The sequence below is a fragment of the Myxine glutinosa genome, chromosome 4 (assembly GCF_964187855.1).
Source record: "Myxine glutinosa chromosome 4, kmMyxGlut1.1, whole genome shotgun sequence".
In the NCBI taxonomy this organism is placed as follows: domain Eukaryota; kingdom Metazoa; phylum Chordata; class Myxini; order Myxiniformes; family Myxinidae; genus Myxine; species Myxine glutinosa.
In genome coordinates this window covers 69086108-69108573 of record NC_136264.1, presented here as the reverse complement: position 1 = coordinate 69108573, position 22466 = coordinate 69086108, and the positions used below count along the sequence as shown (strand labels likewise).

The following is a 22466-nucleotide window of genomic DNA, read 5'->3' as shown; positions in this document are numbered from 1 at the left end:
AAGTGGCGACACCACGGGCTATGTGTTGTAAATGCCTATGCTCAGTGACGTACACCAGTTTTTCTAAATGTGACGGATGTACCACAGCCTAGCTACCTAACATTTGCCATACACCTCAATAGTTCTGCACCTGAATAACAATTTATCTCCGCCACCGGAACCACATTTGCTGCGTTCGGTTTACATTATATCGACGTCTCTTTAATGTGAACTTTTTGTCAGAACGGTGGTTGTCGAACTTGTACGCAACCAATGAGAGCTCTAATGAGGTGTAGTATTTAAAGTATCACGTTTTGCTTTTTCGAAACATTTCCTAGCTTACTATTCTACGAAGCTGATGTCAACTACAACAAATTTAAACTGAAAACAAGAAAATTTATCATTTGAATGTTTATTTGTGTAACGGGAGAATCGGTCCTGCAAAGAGGAAGAGTCCCGCGAGTTAGGCCTTGCATTGGCGGGAAGGCAACAGGAACCCCCCGATGGTGAGTTACATTTAAAGGCATCAGGTGCTCACATGATGATACACAGGTTGTTCTGAATGTTGGTTTGATTCCAGGACACGACTATAATTTATAAACGGTCGGATTGATGCTGGACAAACTGCACCGTCCCTCGCATGGACGTTAGGCTGGGTGTCCCGTGTGCTTGCATCAGTTGGTTGGAAGTTTAAATATCTCGTGGTGTCTTCCGCGAAGAGTATACGAATTATCGCCGGCACCCTACTACAACTCAAGTCGAACGCCAGGCCTGGCCAGCCAGTTCGTGAAAGACATGAGCTCAAGCCTAAAAGCTATTTTTCTTTTCCTGATGGATCCCACAAGGTGGGAATAATAGGGAGTAGTAGTAGTAGTAGTAGTAGTAGTAACAGAACTTGCTGAACTCAGCTGACTCATGCATACACGGTACCTTTAGCAGTCAGCTGATGTTTACACCTTTACCAACAGGATATCCGCAGGTTCTTTGCTCCCCAAACCACAAGAACAGGGAGTGCGCAGTCTCTCGATACCTCCAAGTGCATTGGAACAGCTGCAGGGATTGGCAGCAACAAGTCCAGCAGCCAAACAAAGGTACAAACAAGTACACATACATTCAAAGTACACCGCCCCATGCCAAATAATTAAATATGCTGCAGCGCGGCATTGCCGGGGCGCCTCCGGCGCCCGGCAATACCGCAGTGCAGCTCATTGAGGCTGCATTGGGAGGGAGAGGTGTACACTAATTGATTGATTAATTGTATAATTAAAATCAATAAAAGATTATCACAAAATATTTTCATAATCAATTGGCTAATCGCATAACTAAACCAGTAGTGCTTCATCCGAAGATGTATCTTTTAGAAATTTAATTAAATAAGTCATTTATAAAAAATTAAATAATTAATTGATTACTCAATAAATAATTAATCGATTAATCAATAAATACTTAATAGATGAAATGATTAATCAATAAATCAAAAATATCCTTGATAGCCACATCACTTGGTCACTCATGTCCAAATATTAGCTTCCCAGCTCAAAAGGTGCCTGAGATATTGGCCAAATGAGAAAGAAAATAAATAAATGATTAATAATGAAAATAAATAAATAATAATCATAAAAAAATTAAATTATTAATCAATTTGGTCAGAGAACACATAAACTACCACTATTTCATCAGAATCTGTAACTTAAAAAAAAAAAATTTTTTTGTCATTAATCGAATAATTAAATAATTAATCGATTAATTGATTAATTAATAAATCAAAAATATCCTTTGCAGCCAAATCACCTGGTCATTGGCATGTCCAAATATCAGCTTCCTAACTCAAAAGGTGCCTGAGTTAATAATGGTCAGAAGATAAATGAAATTTAATTAATTAAATAAGTACTTAATTAAACGCTAATAATTAAATAACTCCTCAATTAATTGATTATTCAAAAAACAAAAAATACCGTATTTGACAAAGGACTTGCTCACTACTGTGCCGAAATTTCAGCTTCCTAGCTCAAAGGATGGCTGAGATATCGTCCGGACAACCAAGAAAGAAAGAAAACAAGTACACATACATTCAAAGTACACCGCCCCATGCCAAATAATTAAATATGCTGCAGCGCGGCATTGCCGGGGCGCCTCCGGCGCCCGGCAATACCGCAGTGCAGCTCATTGAGGCTGCATTGGGAGGGAGAGGTGTACACTAATTGATTGATTAATTGTATAATTAAAATCAATAAAAGATTATCACAAAATATTTTCATAATCAATTGGCTAATCGCATAACTAAACCAGTAGTGCTTCATCCGAAGATGTATCTTTTAGAAATTTAATTAAATAAGTCATTTATAAAAAATTAAATAATTAATTGATTACTCAATAAATAATTAATCGATTAATCAATAAATACTTAATAGATGAAATGATTAATCAATAAATCAAAAATATCCTTGATAGCCACATCACTTGGTCACTCATGTCCAAATATTAGCTTCCCAGCTCAAAAGGTGCCTGAGATATTGGCCAAATGAGAAAGAAAATAAATAAATGATTAATAATGAAAATAAATAAATAATAATCATAAAAAAATTAAATTATTAATCAATTTGGTCAGAGAACACATAAACTACCACTATTTCATCAGAATCTGTAACTTAAAAAAAAAAAATTTTTTTGTCATTAATCGAATAATTAAATAATTAATCGATTAATTGATTAATTAATAAATCAAAAATATCCTTTGCAGCCAAATCACCTGGTCATTGGCATGTCCAAATATCAGCTTCCTAACTCAAAAGGTGCCTGAGTTAATAATGGTCAGAAGATAAATGAAATTTAATTAATTAAATAAGTACTTAATTAAACGCTAATAATTAAATAACTCCTCAATTAATTGATTATTCAAAAAACAAAAAATACCGTATTTGACAAAGGACTTGCTCACTACTGTGCCGAAATTTCAGCTTCCTAGCTCAAAGGATGGCTGAGATATCGTCCGGACAACCAAGAAAACAAACAAGAAACCAGAGTGAAAACTGAGTACTCTCTTTCAGCGTGCGTCACTGCCGAGCCCCCTTCGGTGCCCGGCAATGACGATTTGCAATGCCTGGAGGTGGCATAGGAAAGGAGCGGTGTACAACAAGTACACATACATTCAAAGTACACCGCCCCATGCCAAATAATTAAATATGCTGCAGCGCGGCATTGCCGGGGCGCCTCCGGCGCCCGGCAATACCGCAGTGCAGCTCATTGAGGCTGCATTGGGAGGGAGAGGTGTACACTAATTGATTGATTAATTGTATAATTAAAATCAATAAAAGATTATCACAAAATATTTTCATAATCAATTGGCTAATCGCATAACTAAACCACTAGTGCTTCATCCGAAGATGTATCTTTTAGAAATTTAATTAAATAAGTCATTTATAAAAAATTAAATAATTAATTGATTACTCAATAAATAATTAATCGATTAATCAATAAATAATTAATAGATGAAATGATTAATCAATAAATCAAAAATATCTTTGATAGCCACATCACTTGGTCACTCATGTCCAAATATTAGCTTCCCAGCTCAAAAGGTGCCCGAGATATTGGCCAAATGAGAAAGAAAATAAATAAATGATTAATAATGAAAATAAACAAATAATAATCATAAAAAAATTAAATTATTAATCAATTTGGTCAGAGAACACATAAACTACCACTATTTCATCAGAATCTGTAACTTAAAAAAAAAAAATTTTTGGGTCATTAATCGAATAATTAAATAATTAATCGATTAATTGATTAATTAATAAATCAAAAATATCCTTTGCAGCCAAATCACCTGGTCATTGGCATGTCCAAATATCAGCTTCCTAACTCAAAAGGTGCCTGAGTTAATGGTCAGAAGAGAAAGGAAATTTAATTAATTAAATAAGTACTTAATTAAACGCTAATAATTAAATAACTCCTCAATTAATTGATTATTCAAAAAACAAAAAATACCGTATTTGACAAAGGACTAGCTCACTACTGTGCCGAAATTTCAGCTTCCTAGCTCAAAGGATGGCTGAGATATCGCCCGGACAACCAAGAAAGCAAGAAACCAGAGTGAAAACTGAGTACTCTCTTTCAGCGTGCGTCACTGCCGAGCCCCCTTTGGTGCCCGGCAATGACGATTTGCAATGCCTGGAGATGGCATAGGAAAGGAGCGGTGTACAACAAACAAACAAGAAAACAAGAAACCAGAGTGAAAACTGAGTACTCTCTTTCAGCGTGCGTCACTGCCGAGCCCCCTTTGGTGCCCGGCAATGACGATTTGCAATGCCTGGAGATGGCATAGGAAAGGAGCGGTGTACAATAACTCACCTATTGATCACTTCAATAAGTCCAGGAAGTTACCTGTTGTCATCAAAGGCTAAATGTTAGAGCTTGACATGAGGTTTTTGGAACTGTTCAACATGATTTGTTATTTTATGAGGTTTGTTACCTCCGCCACTAGAGGGGGACAGAGGTTATGTTTTCACTCCTGTCTGTTTGGCTGTGAACAGGATAGTCAGGTTCACTATGTTTTTTCGTTCAAAAATTTTGGAGATTAGCAAAACGATACATTTTTGGAATATTCAGAGCATGAGGAATCCAAAAATTAATGTTTACATTTGCGTAGACACCTTTGCGAAAATGACACTCAGGACAGTGATGAAGATCTGTAAAAGCATATTCCTGAACGGTATAGACCTCGTAGATCCTGTGTATAGGACTTATAGTTCAATCTGATACTAACAAGGCTGCTTTCTTGCTTTATAAACCCATACCTATAACTTCAAAGGACTTGCAATATCATGTATTATGTAATACTATACAAAAAGCAGAGTATCATTGATGCTCACTCACCCTCCTCAAGTTCAACGAAAGTGAACTACAGTTTACATTACAGCTTGTGCACGCGTTGAATGAGTTGAGCTGATTTGAATTAGTTGGAACATTCGTTAATCGTCAAGATTTACGCCAAGAGGGAATTTTGTCCGAAGTTTGTGTATCCAAAAAGACTCATCTCAGAATTGTGGTGTGTGATCGATTTGCAATTAATTCGATGGCAGAGATTTGGATATCCTTTATAGAGCGATCCGGTTGGTTAAAATGTACAGTGTCAGGTAGAGATTTGCCCTGATTGGTGTGAAAGTTACTGATCTCTGACGGTGTGTTATTAAAGCGTGTGTCGAGTGTGTTTTCAGTTTTTCCAACATATTGGTTGGTGCACTTTTGACAGGTGATTAGGTATATGACGCATGTAGATTTACAGTCCATATAGGAGGTGTTGGGCCCTGGTGTTTGTGTTGGGCTAGCGGCTAGGATGCTGGCTTAGGATCCTAGGATCCTGGGTTCGAATCCCGGTCGATCGCTGAATTAACGCCAGGGGGGTTGACTCAGCCTGTCATCCTTCCGAGGTCGGCTAATTGAGTACCAGTTCACTGGTAATTCCCTGTTTGTCGTAAAAGGCGGCAAAAAGGGTTGGCGTCAGGAAGGGCATCCGGCCGTAAAACATTGCTTCAAAAAGGGGACCAAAAAACAACAACAACCACGGTTCCCGAAAAAGGCCAACCCCCGCTTTGCGGGGAAAAATGGCCTCTAAAGGTGGTTATAGGAGGTGATAGGGAATTTTTGTCCGGTGCTACTACTACTCAAGTATGTGGATATTCTTTCGTCCAGTATGAACGTCAACCAGACGTTGTAGGTCGGGGGAGAAAAAAAATACACATAAAATAACACATGAACAGCAAATTAAATTTGGGAGAGTTTTGGGTCTTTTGGGAAATTAGTGGGACTAATTAATAGACGTATGTAAAATACCTGTTTCCTAAAAAGCAAACAACGAATGACAAATGGGAGAGAATGGCCAGAGAGATGTCCACTTTAACAAGCACATGATCAGAAGAACCGATTGGAGCAGAAGAAGAGCAGCAGACATTTGCAGGGAAGTTTGTCATAACCAAGTCTGGAAGAGAAGATACTCAGTTGACTGAGATCCGGGTCGGGAAATTGACAGATTGTGTCATTCCCAGTTGGTCGCAGAAGTCCTTTGCTGAGGTGCCATGGCTGGTGAGAGAGGAACCCACACCCAGCCAGCTCGCATGATGACAGTTGAAGTCACCACATATGAGGAAGAGAGAGTTGGGATGAGTTGTTAGAAGTTGGTCCATGTTGTCAGACAGCGAGATGTAAATGGAGTCATCACTGTTTGGAGGACGGTACAGAACACATATGAGCAAAAGGTGGAAGCGGAGGGGAAGCCGTAGCCAGAGGTACTCCTGGGGGTGAGGTGGAGAGAGGGCAGTGCAGTGCAAGGAGAGTGAGGAAGAGAGTTTTTGGTAAAGATAGCAACCCCACAACCAGGACGAAGCTCAGGTCTATCGTACCGGAGGAGGGAGTAACCAGGAAGAGATTAGGAAGTGAGGGGGGAGTTTAGAAAGTGGACGATTAATGACAAACGAACATTTATTACAAATTGGGTTTATTGTGATTTTCAAGTCAGAGATCCGTTTGAAAACTATAGAGGAGGAGTGGAATTGAAGGTGAGTTTAGATAACTAGGGCATGCCCGTACTATATCTATATCTAAAATTATATCCCCCCCTCTATTTACATGAAATGGTTTGGTTCATGAAATGTTTTGGTCCATTCGCAACGCCAAAGCGAACGGCGAACGCTTTACATGAAATGGTTTGGTGCATGAAATGTTTTGGTCCATTCGCAACGCCAAAGCGAACGGCGAACGGCTTGCGAGTACAGTGACAATCCCCCCGGGGTTTTAATTAGTTTTAAAACATAGTTTAACGCCAACATAGCGCCAACATAGTTTGCAAACGTGAAATAAATGAATACGCTCTCAAATGTGCCATCCGAGGCAGAGTGTGTCCGCCACGTTCGGCACACGCGATAGCTCGCTGCTCTCTGATTGGTTGAATCGTTTTTTGGACATAGCTCGGTAAGTAATTGTCCGATTAATATGAAACCTTGAAAAGGCACATCCTCGGGTCCCCAGCAATATACCTGGCAAGTTTAAAGTATATCGGACCCGTGGTTGTCGAGAAACAGCGGTCACAGACAAACAAACGTACAAACAAACACACAGAGATTACTGGAATTATAGATAGATGTAGAAAGGAAGAACTGTAAGAGATTTTTTTTTTTATTTTTTTTTTGGAAATGAAATGGAATGATTTGATGAGGAAATTGAAAAAAGTCTTTTAAGTAGGAAGAAAAACAGCATGTTGTAATATACCACTGAATAAAACACTGCAGGGGAAAGTTTCAACATATTTAAATAATATTTTAACAAAACCGTGAAAAACAATCTGGGAAAAGTTCCTGAAGTGAGGGCGTGGATCAGAGAAAAAAGGAGAAAGGGTTGAATGAGTATGGTGGAAACTAGAATTGGAAAGGTGGGTATCGGCTCGAGAGGTAGAAGAAAAAGGAGATAAAGGGGGCGGTGGGAGACGGCCCCCCCATGCGCGAGGAGAATTATTTGTTTATTTATTATTATCATTTTTGTATTAAAACGTTAGACAAAGGGTAAGATGTTGGGGGGAGGTAGGGGGAGAAAAGTAAATCAAAGAAAAAAGCAATACAGCGAAGGAAAGACCTAAAGTTAAAAAAATACCGACGGCGGGGGGGGTGGGGGGGGGGGGGTGGAGTTAGGGAACCTCGACGGACTAGGCCACGCACATCACATGGTGCATACCAAATTCGACTAATCACACATAAGTTTGCACAAATTACAAAACCAAGACTTAACGAGAAACACACAGTAACACATGCACAGTAAATAACCAGTGGAAATTTGGCAAAGGCACGAATGGGAAAATACTTAACTTTGACGTGGAGAGCTCAAAGGACGCTTCCTCGCTGGAGGAAGCAGAAGTCGTGAGTCGAGTTTTTGGGTCCTCAGTGACTTTTGGGTCATCAAGGAAGTTTTGGGTCCTTGGGGACTTTTGGGTCATCTGGGTCTTTTGGGTTCTTGGGTACTTTTAGGTCATCAAAGATTTTTTTTGGGTCCTTCGGGACTTTTGGGTCTTTGTCATTAAGGACTTTTGGGTCCTCGGGAACTCTTGGATCTTCTGGGTCCTCGGGGACTTTTGGTCTTCAAGGTCTTTTTGGGTCCTTGGGGACTTTGGGGTATTTTGGGTCATCTGGGACTTTTGGGTCCTCATGGACTTTTGGGTACTAGGGGTCTTTTGGGTCTCAAGTGTTAAAGGGTCTTCCAAGATCTAAGGGGTCTCAGCAGGCTAAAGGGCTAAAAGGTACATTTTAATAGTACGTAATTAATTAATAGAAGTACGTAATAAATAGACACAAAAAGTATGACGCACACACACACACACACACACACACACACACACACACACACACACACACACACAAATCATCCATTTATAGTAGATATAAACAGTATATGCATATGTGCTTGTATGTGTTTATATATGTACGCGTGCACAAATTGCAATGTAAACTGTAAACTGCAGTTCACTTTTGTTGAACTTGAGGAGGGTGAGTGAGCATTAACGATACTCTGCTTTTTGTATGTATTTTTATTGATATATCAACATCATACATCATATCAACATCTTATATGCATGCCTGCTGTTCTTGTAGACTAAGAAGAAGACCTGTTGGTCGAAAGCATGTCTGAAAATGTAAGATCGACCGTCTTGAAGCTATGTCCACTTCTTTAATTTTTTCCGATTATCTATTTAATGCAAATGGGTCACCCTGCTCGTATTGTGGAATTTCTGCTCTTTCTCAGTTATATATATATATATATAGTCACGTGAAAAAGTAAGTACACCCCATGTAAAGTTTTGACCTTTTTCAACATATTTCAACATACAGCTATTTGATCTTCATTTCAACAATATTGATAGATAAAGGTGATATAATATAACAAATATCATGAAACATTTACATTTTGTAGTACATTGTATAATTTAAATAAACATAAATGCAAATTTCGCATGTGGAAAAAGTAAGTACACCCTGACATTTATCACTACTTCAAATACCTAAAATTAGAATCAGGTGCACCAGCTCAGGTGCAAATGATTAGAACATCATTAGAGAGGATCTTGGAGGAACCTGTCTTATTTAAACCTCAGACATTTAGTTTGGTTTGCTCTTTGTTGTGGAAGTGTGCGGCTTCACCATGCCCAGATCAAAAGAGCTCTCTGAGGCTTTCAGAAAGAAGGTTATACATGCCAATGAGTCTGGGAAGGGATTTAAAAAGATATCCAAACAATTTGAAATCAATCATTCGACTGTCCGGTAGATCATCTGCAAGTGGAGAAGATTCCAAACAACTGCCAACTTGTTCAGGCCAGGCCGCCCCAGCAAGTTCAGCCCGAGAGCAGACCGCAAGATGCTGAAAGAAGTCTAAGAACCCCAGAATGTCATCACGGGACCTACAGGTAGCTCTTGCCACTGTTGATGTCAAAGTGCATGGGTCTACCATTAGAAAGAGGCTGCACAAATTTGATCTGCATGGGAGGTGTGCCAGGAGGAAACCTTTGCTGTCCAGAAAGAACATCAGGGCAAGACTAAAGTTTGCCAATGAACACCTAGGCAACGACCAGCACTCCTGCAACAATGTGCTCTGGACAGATGAGTCAAAGGTAGAGGTATTTGGCCACAGTACCAGAAGACATGTTTGGCGAAAACCAAAGACAGCATTTGACCACAAGAACCTGATACTAACTGTAAAGCATGGTGTTGGAAATATTATGGTTTGGGGCAGCTTTGCTGCATCAGGGCCTGGGCAGCTCACCATCATAGAATCCACTAAGAATTCTTCATTGGACCAGAGGGTGCTTGAGGATAATGTGAGGCCATCTGTCGGAAAGTTGAAGCTCAACTGAAGGTGGACCTTGCAACATGACAATGACCCTAAACATACCAGTAAATCCACCAAGAAATGGCTGAAAAGAAAGAAATGGAGGGTTCTGGAATGGCCAAGTCAAAGCCCGGATCTAAATCCCATCGAGATGTTGTGGGGGGATTTGAAATGAGCTGAGCATGCAAGAAACCCCTCAAACCGCACAGCTGAAAGAATTCTGCATGGAGGAGTGGGCAAAAATTTCTCCCAGTCGATGTCAGAGACTGGTTGACAGTTATAAGAAACGCCTACTTGAGGTTGTTTCTGCCAAAGGGGGCAATACCACCTATTAGAGCCAAGGGTGTACTTACTTTTTCCACATGCGCAAATTGCATTTATGTTTATTTAAATTATACAATGGACTACAAAATGTAAATGCTTCATGATATTTGTTATATTATATCACCTTTATCTATCAATATTGTTGAAATGAAGATCAAATAGCTATATGTTGAAATATGTTGAAAAAGTCAAAACTTTACATGGGGTGGTCTTACTTTTTCACGTGACTGTATATATATTTATATTTATGCAGTGACATATATATGCAGTGACAATGTCGGTAACCTTCTTGAGGTCTGGATCTGTCTACGAGAGCAGTTTACGCAAGTTGGAATCGCTGTTAATTCCAATCACAAAAAAGTCTCTCTTGGACAACCCTCCGACTGGACAACCCTCCCATCTACTTTCTCAACAATCCTCTCCAAGATGTTCTGTCACTCAAGCTTTTGGGTCTCACCATCTGCCATGATCTTTCCTGGGAAAACCACATTTCCAGGCTGGCCTCCAAAGCCAGTCGCCGACTGTGCATCCTCCATTGTGCGAAGTCCTTCCTTGGCACACCTGAGCTCCTCACCACATACAAGGCTTTCATCTGCAGCTCAATGGAATACTGCTCTCCCCTCTGGGCTGGTGCTCCTGCCTCACACCTAGCTCGCCTTCACGCTCTTGAAACCAAAGCATTCAGAATCATTGGAATCTCCCGCGATGAAGCTAACTCCAAGGGCCTCTCACTCACTCACCGCAGGCAGGTTGGTGGTCTTTCCGTCTTCTACCGACTCCTCTCTGGCCTTGCCCCCCCAGCTCTCTCTGGGCTCTGTCCCGCAAATATTCCTACAGGTCGCACAAGATCTGCCTGCAACCCTCTTTTGGTTAAACTGCCAAAATCAAGACTCTCTGCTCACCTTCACTCCTTCATTCCTCTTTTCTCCCACCTCTGGAACAAACTCCCTCACTCTCTTCAATCCCACTCCACCCACCAAGTCTTTAAAACAGCTGTTCACCACCATCTCTTATCTTCCCCCATCCAAAACCTTGATCTTTTCTACCCCCACTAATTTCACCCCAATTCCACTTTTTGAAATACCAACTTTTGTCCTGGAAGTCCTTGGTGTCCTTGTGCTTTATACTTCTCCCTCCCCCCCCCCCCTTCCCACGCCTCCTCCCCCCGGGCCCTCTCCCTTCCACACATCTCCCTGCTCTCGGATGTTGTGTGTGTGTGCTTCCCCTTTTCTCCCCATCTTGTCTTCCACTCCCTCTTTTTGTGTATTTTGTTTGTCTGGTCGATTTGTTTGTGAAGTTAATGTTAGCTCTTTCACGAGCCTCGATTCAGTATACAAAAAAAAAAAAAAAAAAAAAAAAACTGTTGGGCCTGAATTTCCTGACTGTTGGGCCTGAATTTCCTGACTGTTGGGCCTGAATTTCCTGACTGTTGGGCCTGAATTTCCTGACTGTTGGGCCTGAATTTCCTGACTGTTGGCCCTGAATTTCCTGACTGTTGGCCCTGAATTCCCTGACTGTTGGCCCTGAATTCCCTGACTGTTGGCCCTGAATTCCCTGACTGTTGGCCCTGAATTCCCTGACTGTTGGCCCTGAATTCCCTGACTGTTGGCCCTGAATTCCCTGACTGTTGGCCCTGAATTCCCTGACTGTTGGACTCGCCCATGGAATGCCTGACATCTTCCAGCATAAGGAACACTGGAAAAAGTATATTTTCGACTGCACTACATGGAATACAAGTTGGAAGTAAATTTATGTGCCGTAAGCAGAATTGTAAGACTGTTAATTATGCTGACGGAATATAGTGACTATGCCGTGAGAGAGGAGAAAGATGTTGTGACAGACAAAGGAACAGACAGACACCTGTGATGTAATTTATTTTGATAATTTCACTACTATAAGCATTGTTATTGTAATTACTCGGCACATGGCCACTATTACTAGAGATGCCCCCTCCCACACCCCTCTTAGATGATTAATGTATCACCCAGAAAAGCTTAACTTGTGTATATAATATATATATAAATATCTTTTGGAAGCAATGGTGACAAATTGTATTTTAAATTGACTAAAAATAAAGAAAAGTCATTATTTTAACATTAAAGTTTTGTCCTTTTTTGTTTCAGTCGGAGGGACATGTTATTAGTCCCCTACCAGAAGGGGACTTTAGGTGTGTTCTTCGTCTGTCCGTTCATACACTTTAACACAGTCTTTCTCTGCCGGATTTACCAGACTACCCATACACAAAAGGTATTTGGTCACCACGACACCCCTGTTAGCCCCTGCAAGGGTTTGAAAAAACACACTTTACCTGGAAAATATTGGGTTTATTCAAGTGAGGGATTTTTTTTTTAACCCAGGTGGGGAAAACTGGGCTTGGCCAGTTGGTGCCAACCCTGACTTGCGGGAATAACAAAACGGTTGGAATCTGGGCCATTTTTATTTCCTCTTTGCAGACGTCAATTCGGGAACGAGTCTTACTCTGTCTGCAAACATCATAGCTCTCTCCTGGCATCAATCAGCCTTTTTCTGGCTTTAGTTTTGATCAGTACTAAGCTTGAGAGTGCAAGTTCACATCGGTAAGTCGTTGGGAACATCTCCAAGACTTGTGCAACTACTTTACGCAGACAGCTCACAGCCCCTTTAGGGGTCACGACCCACCATTTGAGAAACACTGCTTTAACATATTGAAGTGAAACTTGGTACATGGCTTTATTATGATACGTTACAGAACAGGTTTGAGTTTTGTTGCGTTTCACCAATATTTCATGGAGTTATGCCCTTTTTTCTTGGAACAAGAATATTAATTGGGACCGGTAAGGGACATTTATTGCAAAGCAATTCTCCCTCATGTTATTATTTACTCTGCCACTGAAGGTGGACGGAGGTTGTTGTTTTTTTTGCCTCTGTCCGTCTCTGCATAGGATATCTCAAAAGGTTATGGACAGATTCAGATGAAATTGTGTGGACAGTTTGGATGTGTGACAATAATGAATTGATTCGATTTTGGTGAAGATCCGGATTCGGATCTGGATACGAGAATTTTTTTCAGTGATTAGTCAACATTGAGAGATGGGACCAAAACTATATATATAACGATATCTCAAAACGTTATGGATGAATTTTTATTAATACTGTACTTAGTAGATGAGGTGGTTATGTGACGAGGCCCAGCCGATTCGATTTTGGTTAAGGTCCGCATACAGATCCGGTTTTCAGCGGGATACGAAACATAAACTGTTCAGCCTGGTGGAGGTTTGTGCTCTACCGAGTGCCATTTTTGTTACTTCTATTACTGTAACCTAGGTAGGCGAACAAATCTATTTCCTTGCCTTATCTCCTTCCCCTGTAACGTAATGCTCAAGCTCTCCGTCTCTCTCTCTCTCTCTCTCTCTCTGTCTCTCTCTCTGTCTCTCTCTCTGTCTCTCTCTCTGTCTCTCTCTCTGATTCACTCCGTGTCCTTTGTTTCCTTTCCTTTTCTGAGAGAGAGAAAGATAGCCCGCAGCTGTTTGTGGATAACTTTTGCATTAATCGGCGGCCCATCCCATCCTCCGGCTGATCGCTTTTTTCTTCACCAGCTGTGTTTGTCTTCGCCTTTGAAAATCTGTCTCGGCTCGTAATTAATTAATCACTGTTCGAGAGCGATATTCACCCTCCTCCCATCCCTCCCTCGTCCCTTCTCCTCCCCCTGCCCTCGTCCCCCCCCCCCCCGCCCTCGTCCCTTCTCCTCCCCCCCCCCCGCCCTCGTCCCTTCTCCTCCCCCCCCTGCCCTCGTCCCTCACCCCCACGTCCCTCGTTCAATTCGTTCAACTCTCTAAACCGTGTCCAGGGAGTTCTCACTGGAAATTCAACAATAGTTTAATAGAAGACTTCAATTTTATTCAGGCTTTTGAATCTTTCTGGACAGATCTCTTGGAACGGAAGTTAAGCTGTTCTGTTAACCCACTGGTGTGGTGGGATTTAGTAAAAACCCAAATCAAAGGTTTCTGCCAACAATACCAGAGCTTCTCAAAAAGGGCTGATAATTATGAAGCGAGGAAATTATTGCAATCAGAGATTTTACATCTTCAGAGGGTCACAGGACAAAATAATAATGTGCAAAGAGCCTTAACCGAAAAACAGTCTTTATTGAAAGAAATAACTGAGAGGAATGCACGTGGTGCCCTAGTTCGGATGAGGGTGCAGCACCTTAACGAGACAGACATACCAACTAAGTATTTTTTTTCCTTAGAGAAACGCCTCCCGAACAAACGGCTCTCTCAACTGCGTTTGGCAGACTCATCCATCACCTTCAACCAATCAGTTATCAAACTTTTCACAAAGGAATATTTCTCTAAAATATACTCGATGGAGCAAATAAATCCTGTCAGTGTCGCCTCTATCTCCGTAGGCCTGCCAGTGTTGTGTGAGGGTGGACGTTCCCACCTGGAGGGGCCCATTACCTTGGACGAGCTTGGCGCCGCTCTGCACAGCCTTGCTGTTGGGAAAGCGCCTGGATTGGACGGACTTACAACTGAATTTTATAAGAAATTCTGGCATCTACTGGGTCCCGAACTCCTCAACACCTTGAACGCAAGCTGCCAGCTTGGAGAGCTCCCTCAGAGTTGCCGACGGGCTATTCTCACCCTCATTCCAAAGAAAGGAGACTTGCTCTATATTCAAAACTGGCGCCCAATCTCTCTGCTATGCACAGACTATAAGTTATTCTCGAAAGCCCTGGCATCGGGACTTACTCCTCATCTCTCCTCATTGTTGAAAGAAGACCAATGCTATTGTGTACCCAAACGCTCCATCTATGACAACATCTCCCTCGTAAGAGACATGATTGAACTGTGCAAAGAAAACCCCACAGATTTGGGACTTCTTCTCCTTGATCAGGAGAAGGCCTTTGACCGCGTCGATCATCGGTACCTCTTCAAAGTGCTTGAACGGTTTGGACTTGGTCCGACCTTCATTTCTTACATTAAGATACTGTATAACAATATTTCTAGTGTGCTTAAGATAAACAATGAACTTGTTACACCCTTGCCTGTCAACAGGGGAATTTGACAAGGTTGCCCCCTCTCTGGCTTGCTCTATGCTCTCTCCATCGAACCCTTACTGGGTTATTTGCGTGCTAGACTAACCGGGGTTGGGTTTTCTCATCTTGAACGGCCCATTAAGGTGCTGGCATATGCCGATGATGTGTGTGTCTTTGTGCGGAACCTCAATGACATTAACGTTGTCCGTTATTGTCTATCCGTGTTTGAAAAGGCTTCTTCAGCCAAAGTGATTTGGGACAAAACGAGCGCCATTTGGCTTGGTCCGTCATGTCACTTGGCACCCAAACTTCCTGCTCCTCTTGCATGGGCCACTGATGGGGTGAAATACCTTGGAGTGTTCTTGGGTAATGACGCCACAGTAGCAAAGAATTGGGCTGGTCTGTTGGATTTTGTTGAAGGAAAACTGCAAAAATGGAGAAATCTGATAACACAACTGTCTTATCGTGAAAGGGTCCTGGTGATCAACAGTTTGGTGGCCTCTACCCTATGGCACAGGTTCTTTGTGCTGCACCCTCCGGTAGTGTTGCTTCAACAGCTCCAGAAGTGCTTTGTGTCTTTCTTCTGGGATGGAAAGCACTGGTTGCGACCCGAGGTCCTCAGCTTGCCACTGACCGATGGAGGCCAAGGCCTGGTTGACATAAAGAGCCGGTTAATGGCCTTTCGACTTTCGGTTGCTCTACGCATGCTGTACATGCACCCCTCTCCACCTTGGGTCGACGTCGCTCGTCGCCTTTTGCAGCAGGCGGGGAGACTAGGCTATGACCACGCTATATTCTTGATGGATCTCGCGCATCTTGATATGTCTCCCCTCTCTGGGTTTTATCAGTGTACTAAACACATGTCAAGCTCTAACGACAACAAGAGCTATGCATTCGTACACAAAGCAAATGTTCTTGATGGAACCTTTGTTTTACAATTAAATTTTCCATAATATGACTGCTGATAGGTGTCTCGTTCAATGCTTTGTCGCGAAGAACATAAAATCGGTCGCCGATCTTTTAAGCCCAAATGGCAGTTGGATTGGAGCTGATGCATTGGCAAGCCTGGTTGGCGTGCGATCCTCCAGAGTTGTGGCACGCATGTTACGCTGTGTGCTTCATACCTATGCACAGCTTGCACCTAACTGGGAGCCAGTCCAAGCAGACAACGAACAAGGTGCTTCTCCTGCTACCTTTCCTGAACTTATTTGCAAGTTTTCTCTTGCCAACTCTCCTCCTTGTACCCCCTTTAGCATAGGATTCAATGGGTTTCCTAAACAAAAAGACCTCTATTTGGGTTGCGTAAGTTTTCTTTTACAAGGGCAAATGACACAGCGGAGGGTTCGATGGAGAGACCTCTTACCTTGTTCCCCCCCATATTTTCCTAATTGGAAAGGATTCTATCATCCTCCTGTGCCGCAACGACATGGCGACCTCCAATGGAGACTTGCACACTGGATCCTCCCTTCTAACCACTTGCTGCACCGCTTCTCAAGTCTCCTGGCAGATGAATGTCCCTTTTGCAAAAGGCCTGAAAACCTCTTTCATATTTATGTTGAATGTCAACGGTTGGCTCCCTTATTTATTTTTCTTAAGAATTGTTTTGGCAGGATTGGTTTGGTTTTCAACACTTGTGTTTTCATTTATGGCCTAGACATCTCACACAAGAATTTGAATGATGTGTTAGGTAATTTCCTGCTTGCACAGGCAAAAATGGCAGTGTATAAATCAAGGAAAAGAAAAGTTTATGATCTTGGAGCTAATGAGGAAAATGCCTTGTTCTTGTTTAAAAATCTTGTGACGAGCCGTGTAAAGTTAGACTTTGCCTTTTTTTTCCATAACAGGAAGGCTGCCACAGTTTGAGGCCAAATGGTGTGTGAAAGAAGTCATTTGTAAAATCTTGGAGAAACGTTTATTGTTTTGTGAAATGTTTTCTGCATAATTTTACTGTATTAATATTTTTTTGTGTTATTCTCCTTGAAATGAGAATGTGACCCCTATTTGGGGGTTTTCTTTTTCTATTTTTATAATAAAAAGATACAAAAGTCAAAAGTCTCTCTCTCTCTCTCTCTCTCTCTCTCTCTCTGTCTCTCTGCTCTCTCTCTCTCTCTCTCTCTCTCTCTCTCTCTCTCTCTCTCTCTCTCTCTGTCTCTCTCTCTCTGTCTCTCTCTGTCTCTCTGCCTCTCTCTCTCTCTCTCTCTGTCTCTCTCTCTCTCTCTCTCTCTCTGTCTCTCTCTCTCTGTCTCTCTGTCTCTCTCTCTCTGTCTCTCTCTCTCTCTCTGTCTCTCTCTCTCTCTCTGTCTCTCTCTCTCTCTCTCTCTCTCTCTCTCTCTCTGTCTCTGTCTCTCTCTCTCTCTCTCTTCTCTCTCTCTCTCTCTCTCTCTCTCTCTCTCTATCTCTTCTCTCTCTCTCTCTCTCTCTCTCTCTCTCTCTCTCTCTCTCTCTCTCTCTCTCTCTCTCTCTCTCTCTCTCTTTGTCTGTCTGTCTCGGTCTCTCTCTGTGTGTCTCTGTGTCTCTGTCTCTGTGTCTGACTCACAATACCACCATATTTTCCAGGCTCATCTTCAATCCATGCTAATGCAGTGGCCCTCTGTAGGTTAGAGTAGGAATTTATCACTTTGCCAGGGTGCTGGTGATAGCTAGCCTACTCTTTGCGAATTATACTGTGGGATATTTATCATCCACCAACTTATGCCGGTCTTCGGGATGCCCAGTTTAACTTTAAAACCAAGGGACTCAATGATGAATCACCCTATGTGTGAAATAATGGGATTACAGCCTATATCGGGGCCTCAATTCAATCCCAGGCTAGGCAACTCACAGGCGAGTATGCGAGCTTGATAGTGAGGCTGTCCTACGAGCCTGACCTGTTATTTGATGGGAGTTTAAGTGATGGAAGTAGTAGCGAAGGAAAATGCACAGTAGGAAATGGAAGATCGGTCACGAGATAAAAGGACCGCTGAATGTTCTTCTGAGCCTTTTAAAATTTTTGTTTCTACAATGGAGGCTGCCAGGTCCTTGGCTGAGGCGACAGCGCAAGCAAAGCACTGTTTGGCCCATGGAGCTATTGATAACTTGTGCTTTTGGGATGAAAGAATTGTCGATTCAGACAGTGAAGGCAATATAGAGGAAGCTTTTGAAGATTTTCTGTGGCAGGTAGGTTTTTATTAACTGAGTATTGAAAGGAGTCATGCAATGTTCTTCAGGCTTTTTTGGGGATTCAAGCTTCTTAATAATTGCAAGTGTGTCTTTTTCCTTTTAAGAACCAAGTTACTACCTACGCCACCAAAGGTGGACGGAGGTTATGTATTCACCCCATTTGGGTTTCTGTGAGTAGGATATCTCAAAAACGTTATGGACGAATTCGAACCCAAGTTGGTGGACAGGTTGGGTGTGTAACAAGGACGAATTGATTAGGTATTGGTGAAGATCCGGATCCGGATACGATAATTTTTTTAGTTATTTATCACCATTGAGAGATGGGGCAAAACGATCTGCATATAGCATGATATTTCAAAAAGTTGTGGACGGATTGTAACAAAATTTGGTGGATGAGTTGGTTAGGTGACAACAACAAGCCAATTCGATTTTGTACCTGGTCCGGATCCAGATCCGGCCTATCAGTGGGATACAAAACGTAAACTGTATGCGCTGAATAGATTGTATAGATTCATGTCATTACAGTTGTGCAGTTGTTTCAAGTGACTAATGGAAACCTGTCGATTCAATCATTCCAACCACTACGGAGCACAAAAATGCATCAAAAAAATCAATACCTTTTCTTTCAAATACTCATTTAGTTTGTTTGCAAAAATGTTATTTTTTCTGAAATTTTCTGCTAACCACGACAACACTGTGTACTTCCTCCTTCCTTTGCATCTCTTGTTCCAAAACCACAAATCTTATCTTGTGTTTTGGCGGGAGTTGTATTTTTGTTCCTTGCTTTCGATACAGATAAATCTTCTTTCCTAAAGTTTGTGCTTCATTGAAATGTGGGAGTTATCCCATTTTACAATCATTTGCTCATCATTCTCTGCTTCTGCAGAGCAAAAAAGGAAAGATTTTTTATATTTTATTGGTACTTCTCTTGGGATTACACAATCCACCCTTATTGTTAACTTTTGATATCATGATGGCTTGTCTTTTGTTTTAATTATAGACTGGTTAATTTGGTGAAGTTGTATTTCATATTTTTATGCCTCTGCCAATGACGTCGACAGAGGCATTATGTTTTGTGTTTGTCCGTCCATGTGTCCATGATGCGTTTTCCGTACCGCGATAACTTAGGAACAGCTGAAGGGATCTACAGTGCCTTCAGAAAGTATTCACACCTCTTGACGTTTTTCACATTTTGTTGTGTTGCAGCCTGAATTTAAAATAGATTAAATTGAGATGTTTTTGTCACTAATCTACCTGTAATACCCCATTAATATCAAAGTGGAATTCTTTTTTTTTAGAAGTTTTAAGAATATAATTAAAAATGACATACAGAAATATCTAATTTACATAAGTGATCAACCCCCGAGTCAATGCTTCGTAGAAGCGCCTTTTGCAGTGATTACAGCTTTGAGTCTTCTTGTCTGTATCAGCTTTGCACATCTGGATTTGGGAAGTTTCTCACATTCTTCCTTGTATATTTGCTCAAGCTCTGTCAAGTTGTATGAAGAGCGTTGGTGAACAGCAATCTTCAAGTCTTTCCATAGATTCTCAATGGGAGTCAAGTCTGGGCTTTGCCTGGGCCACTCAAGGACTTTCATATTCTTGTTCTGAAGCCATTCCAGTGTTGCTTTGGCTGCATACTTGGGCCCATTGTCCAGTTAGAATGTAAATCTTCACTGCAGTTTGAGGTCTTTTGCATTCTGAAGCAGATTCTTCTCAAGGATTTTCCTGTATTTGGCTCATTGTTCCCTCTATCCTTACAAATCCCCCAGTCCCTGCCACTGAAAAGCATCCCCATAGCATCATTCTGCCACCACCATGCTTCACGGTAAGGATGGTGTTAGATGGCTGATGAGCTGTGCTTTGTTTCAGCCAGATTTAGTGCTTTGCATTCAAACCAAAGAGTTCAATTTTAATCTCATCAGACCACAGAATATTTTGCCTCATACTCTGAATCTTTTGAAATGACTTTTGCAAACTCCAGTCGTCCTGTCATGTGCATTTTTCTCAGGGGGTGGCTTCCGTCGGACCACTCTCGCATAAAGCCAAGAGTTGTGAAGTGCTGCAGAGACTATTGTCCTTCTGGCAGGTTCTCCCATCTAAGCCAAGGAACTCTGTATTTCTGTGTCTGGAGTGGTCATTGGGTTTTTGGTTACCTCCCTGACTGATCAAGGTCCTTACCTGGTTGCTCAGTTTGGTCGGACAGCCGGCTCTAGGAAGAGTCTGGGTAGTTCCATATTCTTTGCATATCCTATTGATGGAGCTCACTGTGCTCTTGGGAACTTTCAATACTCCAGAAATGTTTTATAACCTTTCCCAGATCAATGCTTCCTCATAATTATATCTTGGAATTATATGGGCAGTTCCTGGACTTCATGGTAGTTTCTGCTCTTACATGCATTGTCAACTGTGGGACATTATCTGTAAAGGTGTGTTTCTCTCCAAATCATGTCCAATCATTTGAATTGGCCACAGGTGGACTCCAATCAAGTTGGAGACATTTCAAATGATGATCAAAGAAAATTGGATGCACCTGAGCTCAATTTGGAGTGTCATAGGAAAGGGGTTGAATACGTATTGACTCCAGACATTTCAGCTTTTCATTTTTAATTATTTTGTAAAACAACATTTTTTTTTAAATCCAACTTGACAATATGGGGTATTACGTGCAGATCAGTGACAAAAATAATCTCAATTTAATCCACTTTAAATTCAGGCTGTAAAACAACAAAATGTGAAAAAGTCAAGTAGCTTGAATACTTTCTGAAGGCACTCTAAGTCAAACTTGCTTTCAGTGATATACCTCCTCATGTAGAATATAATGATACAAAGATGAACTGATTATATTATACGATCAAGACGTCAATGGTCAGAGGTCATGTCAGGTAAAAATGTGATACTTGAGAACAGCTGAAGGGATTTAAATCAAACTTTGTACAATTATGTATAATGATCTTATAATGTGGGCTGAGGCGTATAGGTCGATGTTACGACGTCGAACAGTGGTGTCTAGTTATGTCTCTTCTCATGTAAAGTACACTGCAATATATCCTACAGACTTTTAAGCCAATTCAATAGAGCAGGAACATTTTAAATTTGCTTTTTATCTCCTGATGTAAGTCGCCACTCGGACAGCTGAGTATATCATTTCACATAAAAACTCAATTAACTTTTTGTGATCATGAAGCACAGGCATGATGGGCCAAATGGCCTTATCCCATGTCCAAGGTCTTTTTTTTTTCTTTTTCTTTTGGTGTAATTCTTCCTTTGGTACATGATACTGTTGAACTAAGCAATATTTTTCTTTTTATTATTCTTTATTGAACTCTGCCCGATTGATTGAAACCACTGACGAACAAACTCCAAAACAAAAAACTCCCTTTGTCAACGGATATAAAAGTATGAGAAATCGCCCCTAATTGGTTAATTGGTGGATGGGCAATTAGGTAGATATTTCTTAATTGATGTTGGATAGCATTTTACCTAAAACCCCTTCAATTAGCCTTCTTGGGGTGAACATTTAGTTAGCACCTTGTCTCCCTGTTGTTCCTTTGTGATTTCCTTTGCTAAATTTCCCCTATTTTCTCTTAGCACCTTTCCTTCCCCACAACCTATGTTCCTCCTACATTGGGTACTGTACACCACAACTTGAGTCATCTGCAAAACGGAAGAGAGGTGCTTCCAGAGCATTGGAGAGGTCATCAATATCGATGAGGAACAAGAATGGGTCCAAAACTGCCTCTGAGACTGCAGCCTCAACTAGGAGATACAAGGAGAGGGTTCCATTGATAGGAACACATTGACTGCGTAAGTGGAAGCAGTCAGAAATCCAGGAATGAAGGAGGCGTATGCCTCTGGCAGGGAGCTTAATGAACAAAGTAGGATGCCGGATCGTGTGGAATGCCTGAAAGATGTCCAAAAGAGACGGCTCTGACCTCTTCGTCAGGATTGAGAGCTTCCAACCAATGCTGAGAGAGGAGCAGGAGCATTTCCAGAGTTGAGAGACAGGGATGGAATCCCAACCGATTGGCAGAGATTGTGGTTGTTTGAAAACAGAAAAGATTTGACATCAGAAGCAATGATGGATTCCATGACTTTGCTTGTGATTGGAAGCAAGCTCACT

General features: G+C 41.5%; 1 protein-coding gene across 3 annotated transcripts in view; it reads left to right on the top strand.

The window, feature by feature from the left end:
• The first annotated feature begins 217 nt into the window (after window positions 1-217).
• The window catches only part of RFC1 (replication factor C subunit 1), a 136470-nt gene continuing 114221 nt past the window's right edge, over window positions 218-22466 (top strand). The window contains exons 1-2 of one of the 3 annotated variants that reach the window (XM_078775848.1): window positions 218-485; window positions 948-1070. In XM_078775848.1, coding sequence (XP_078631974.1) covers window positions 483-485; window positions 948-1070 — 126 coding nt within the window. In that variant the 5' untranslated portion in view covers window positions 218-482. Of the gene's footprint in view, window positions 486-947; window positions 1071-22466 lie in introns of those variants that run through there. The other 2 variants (XM_078775849.1, XM_078775850.1) reach the window with 2 other exon arrangements.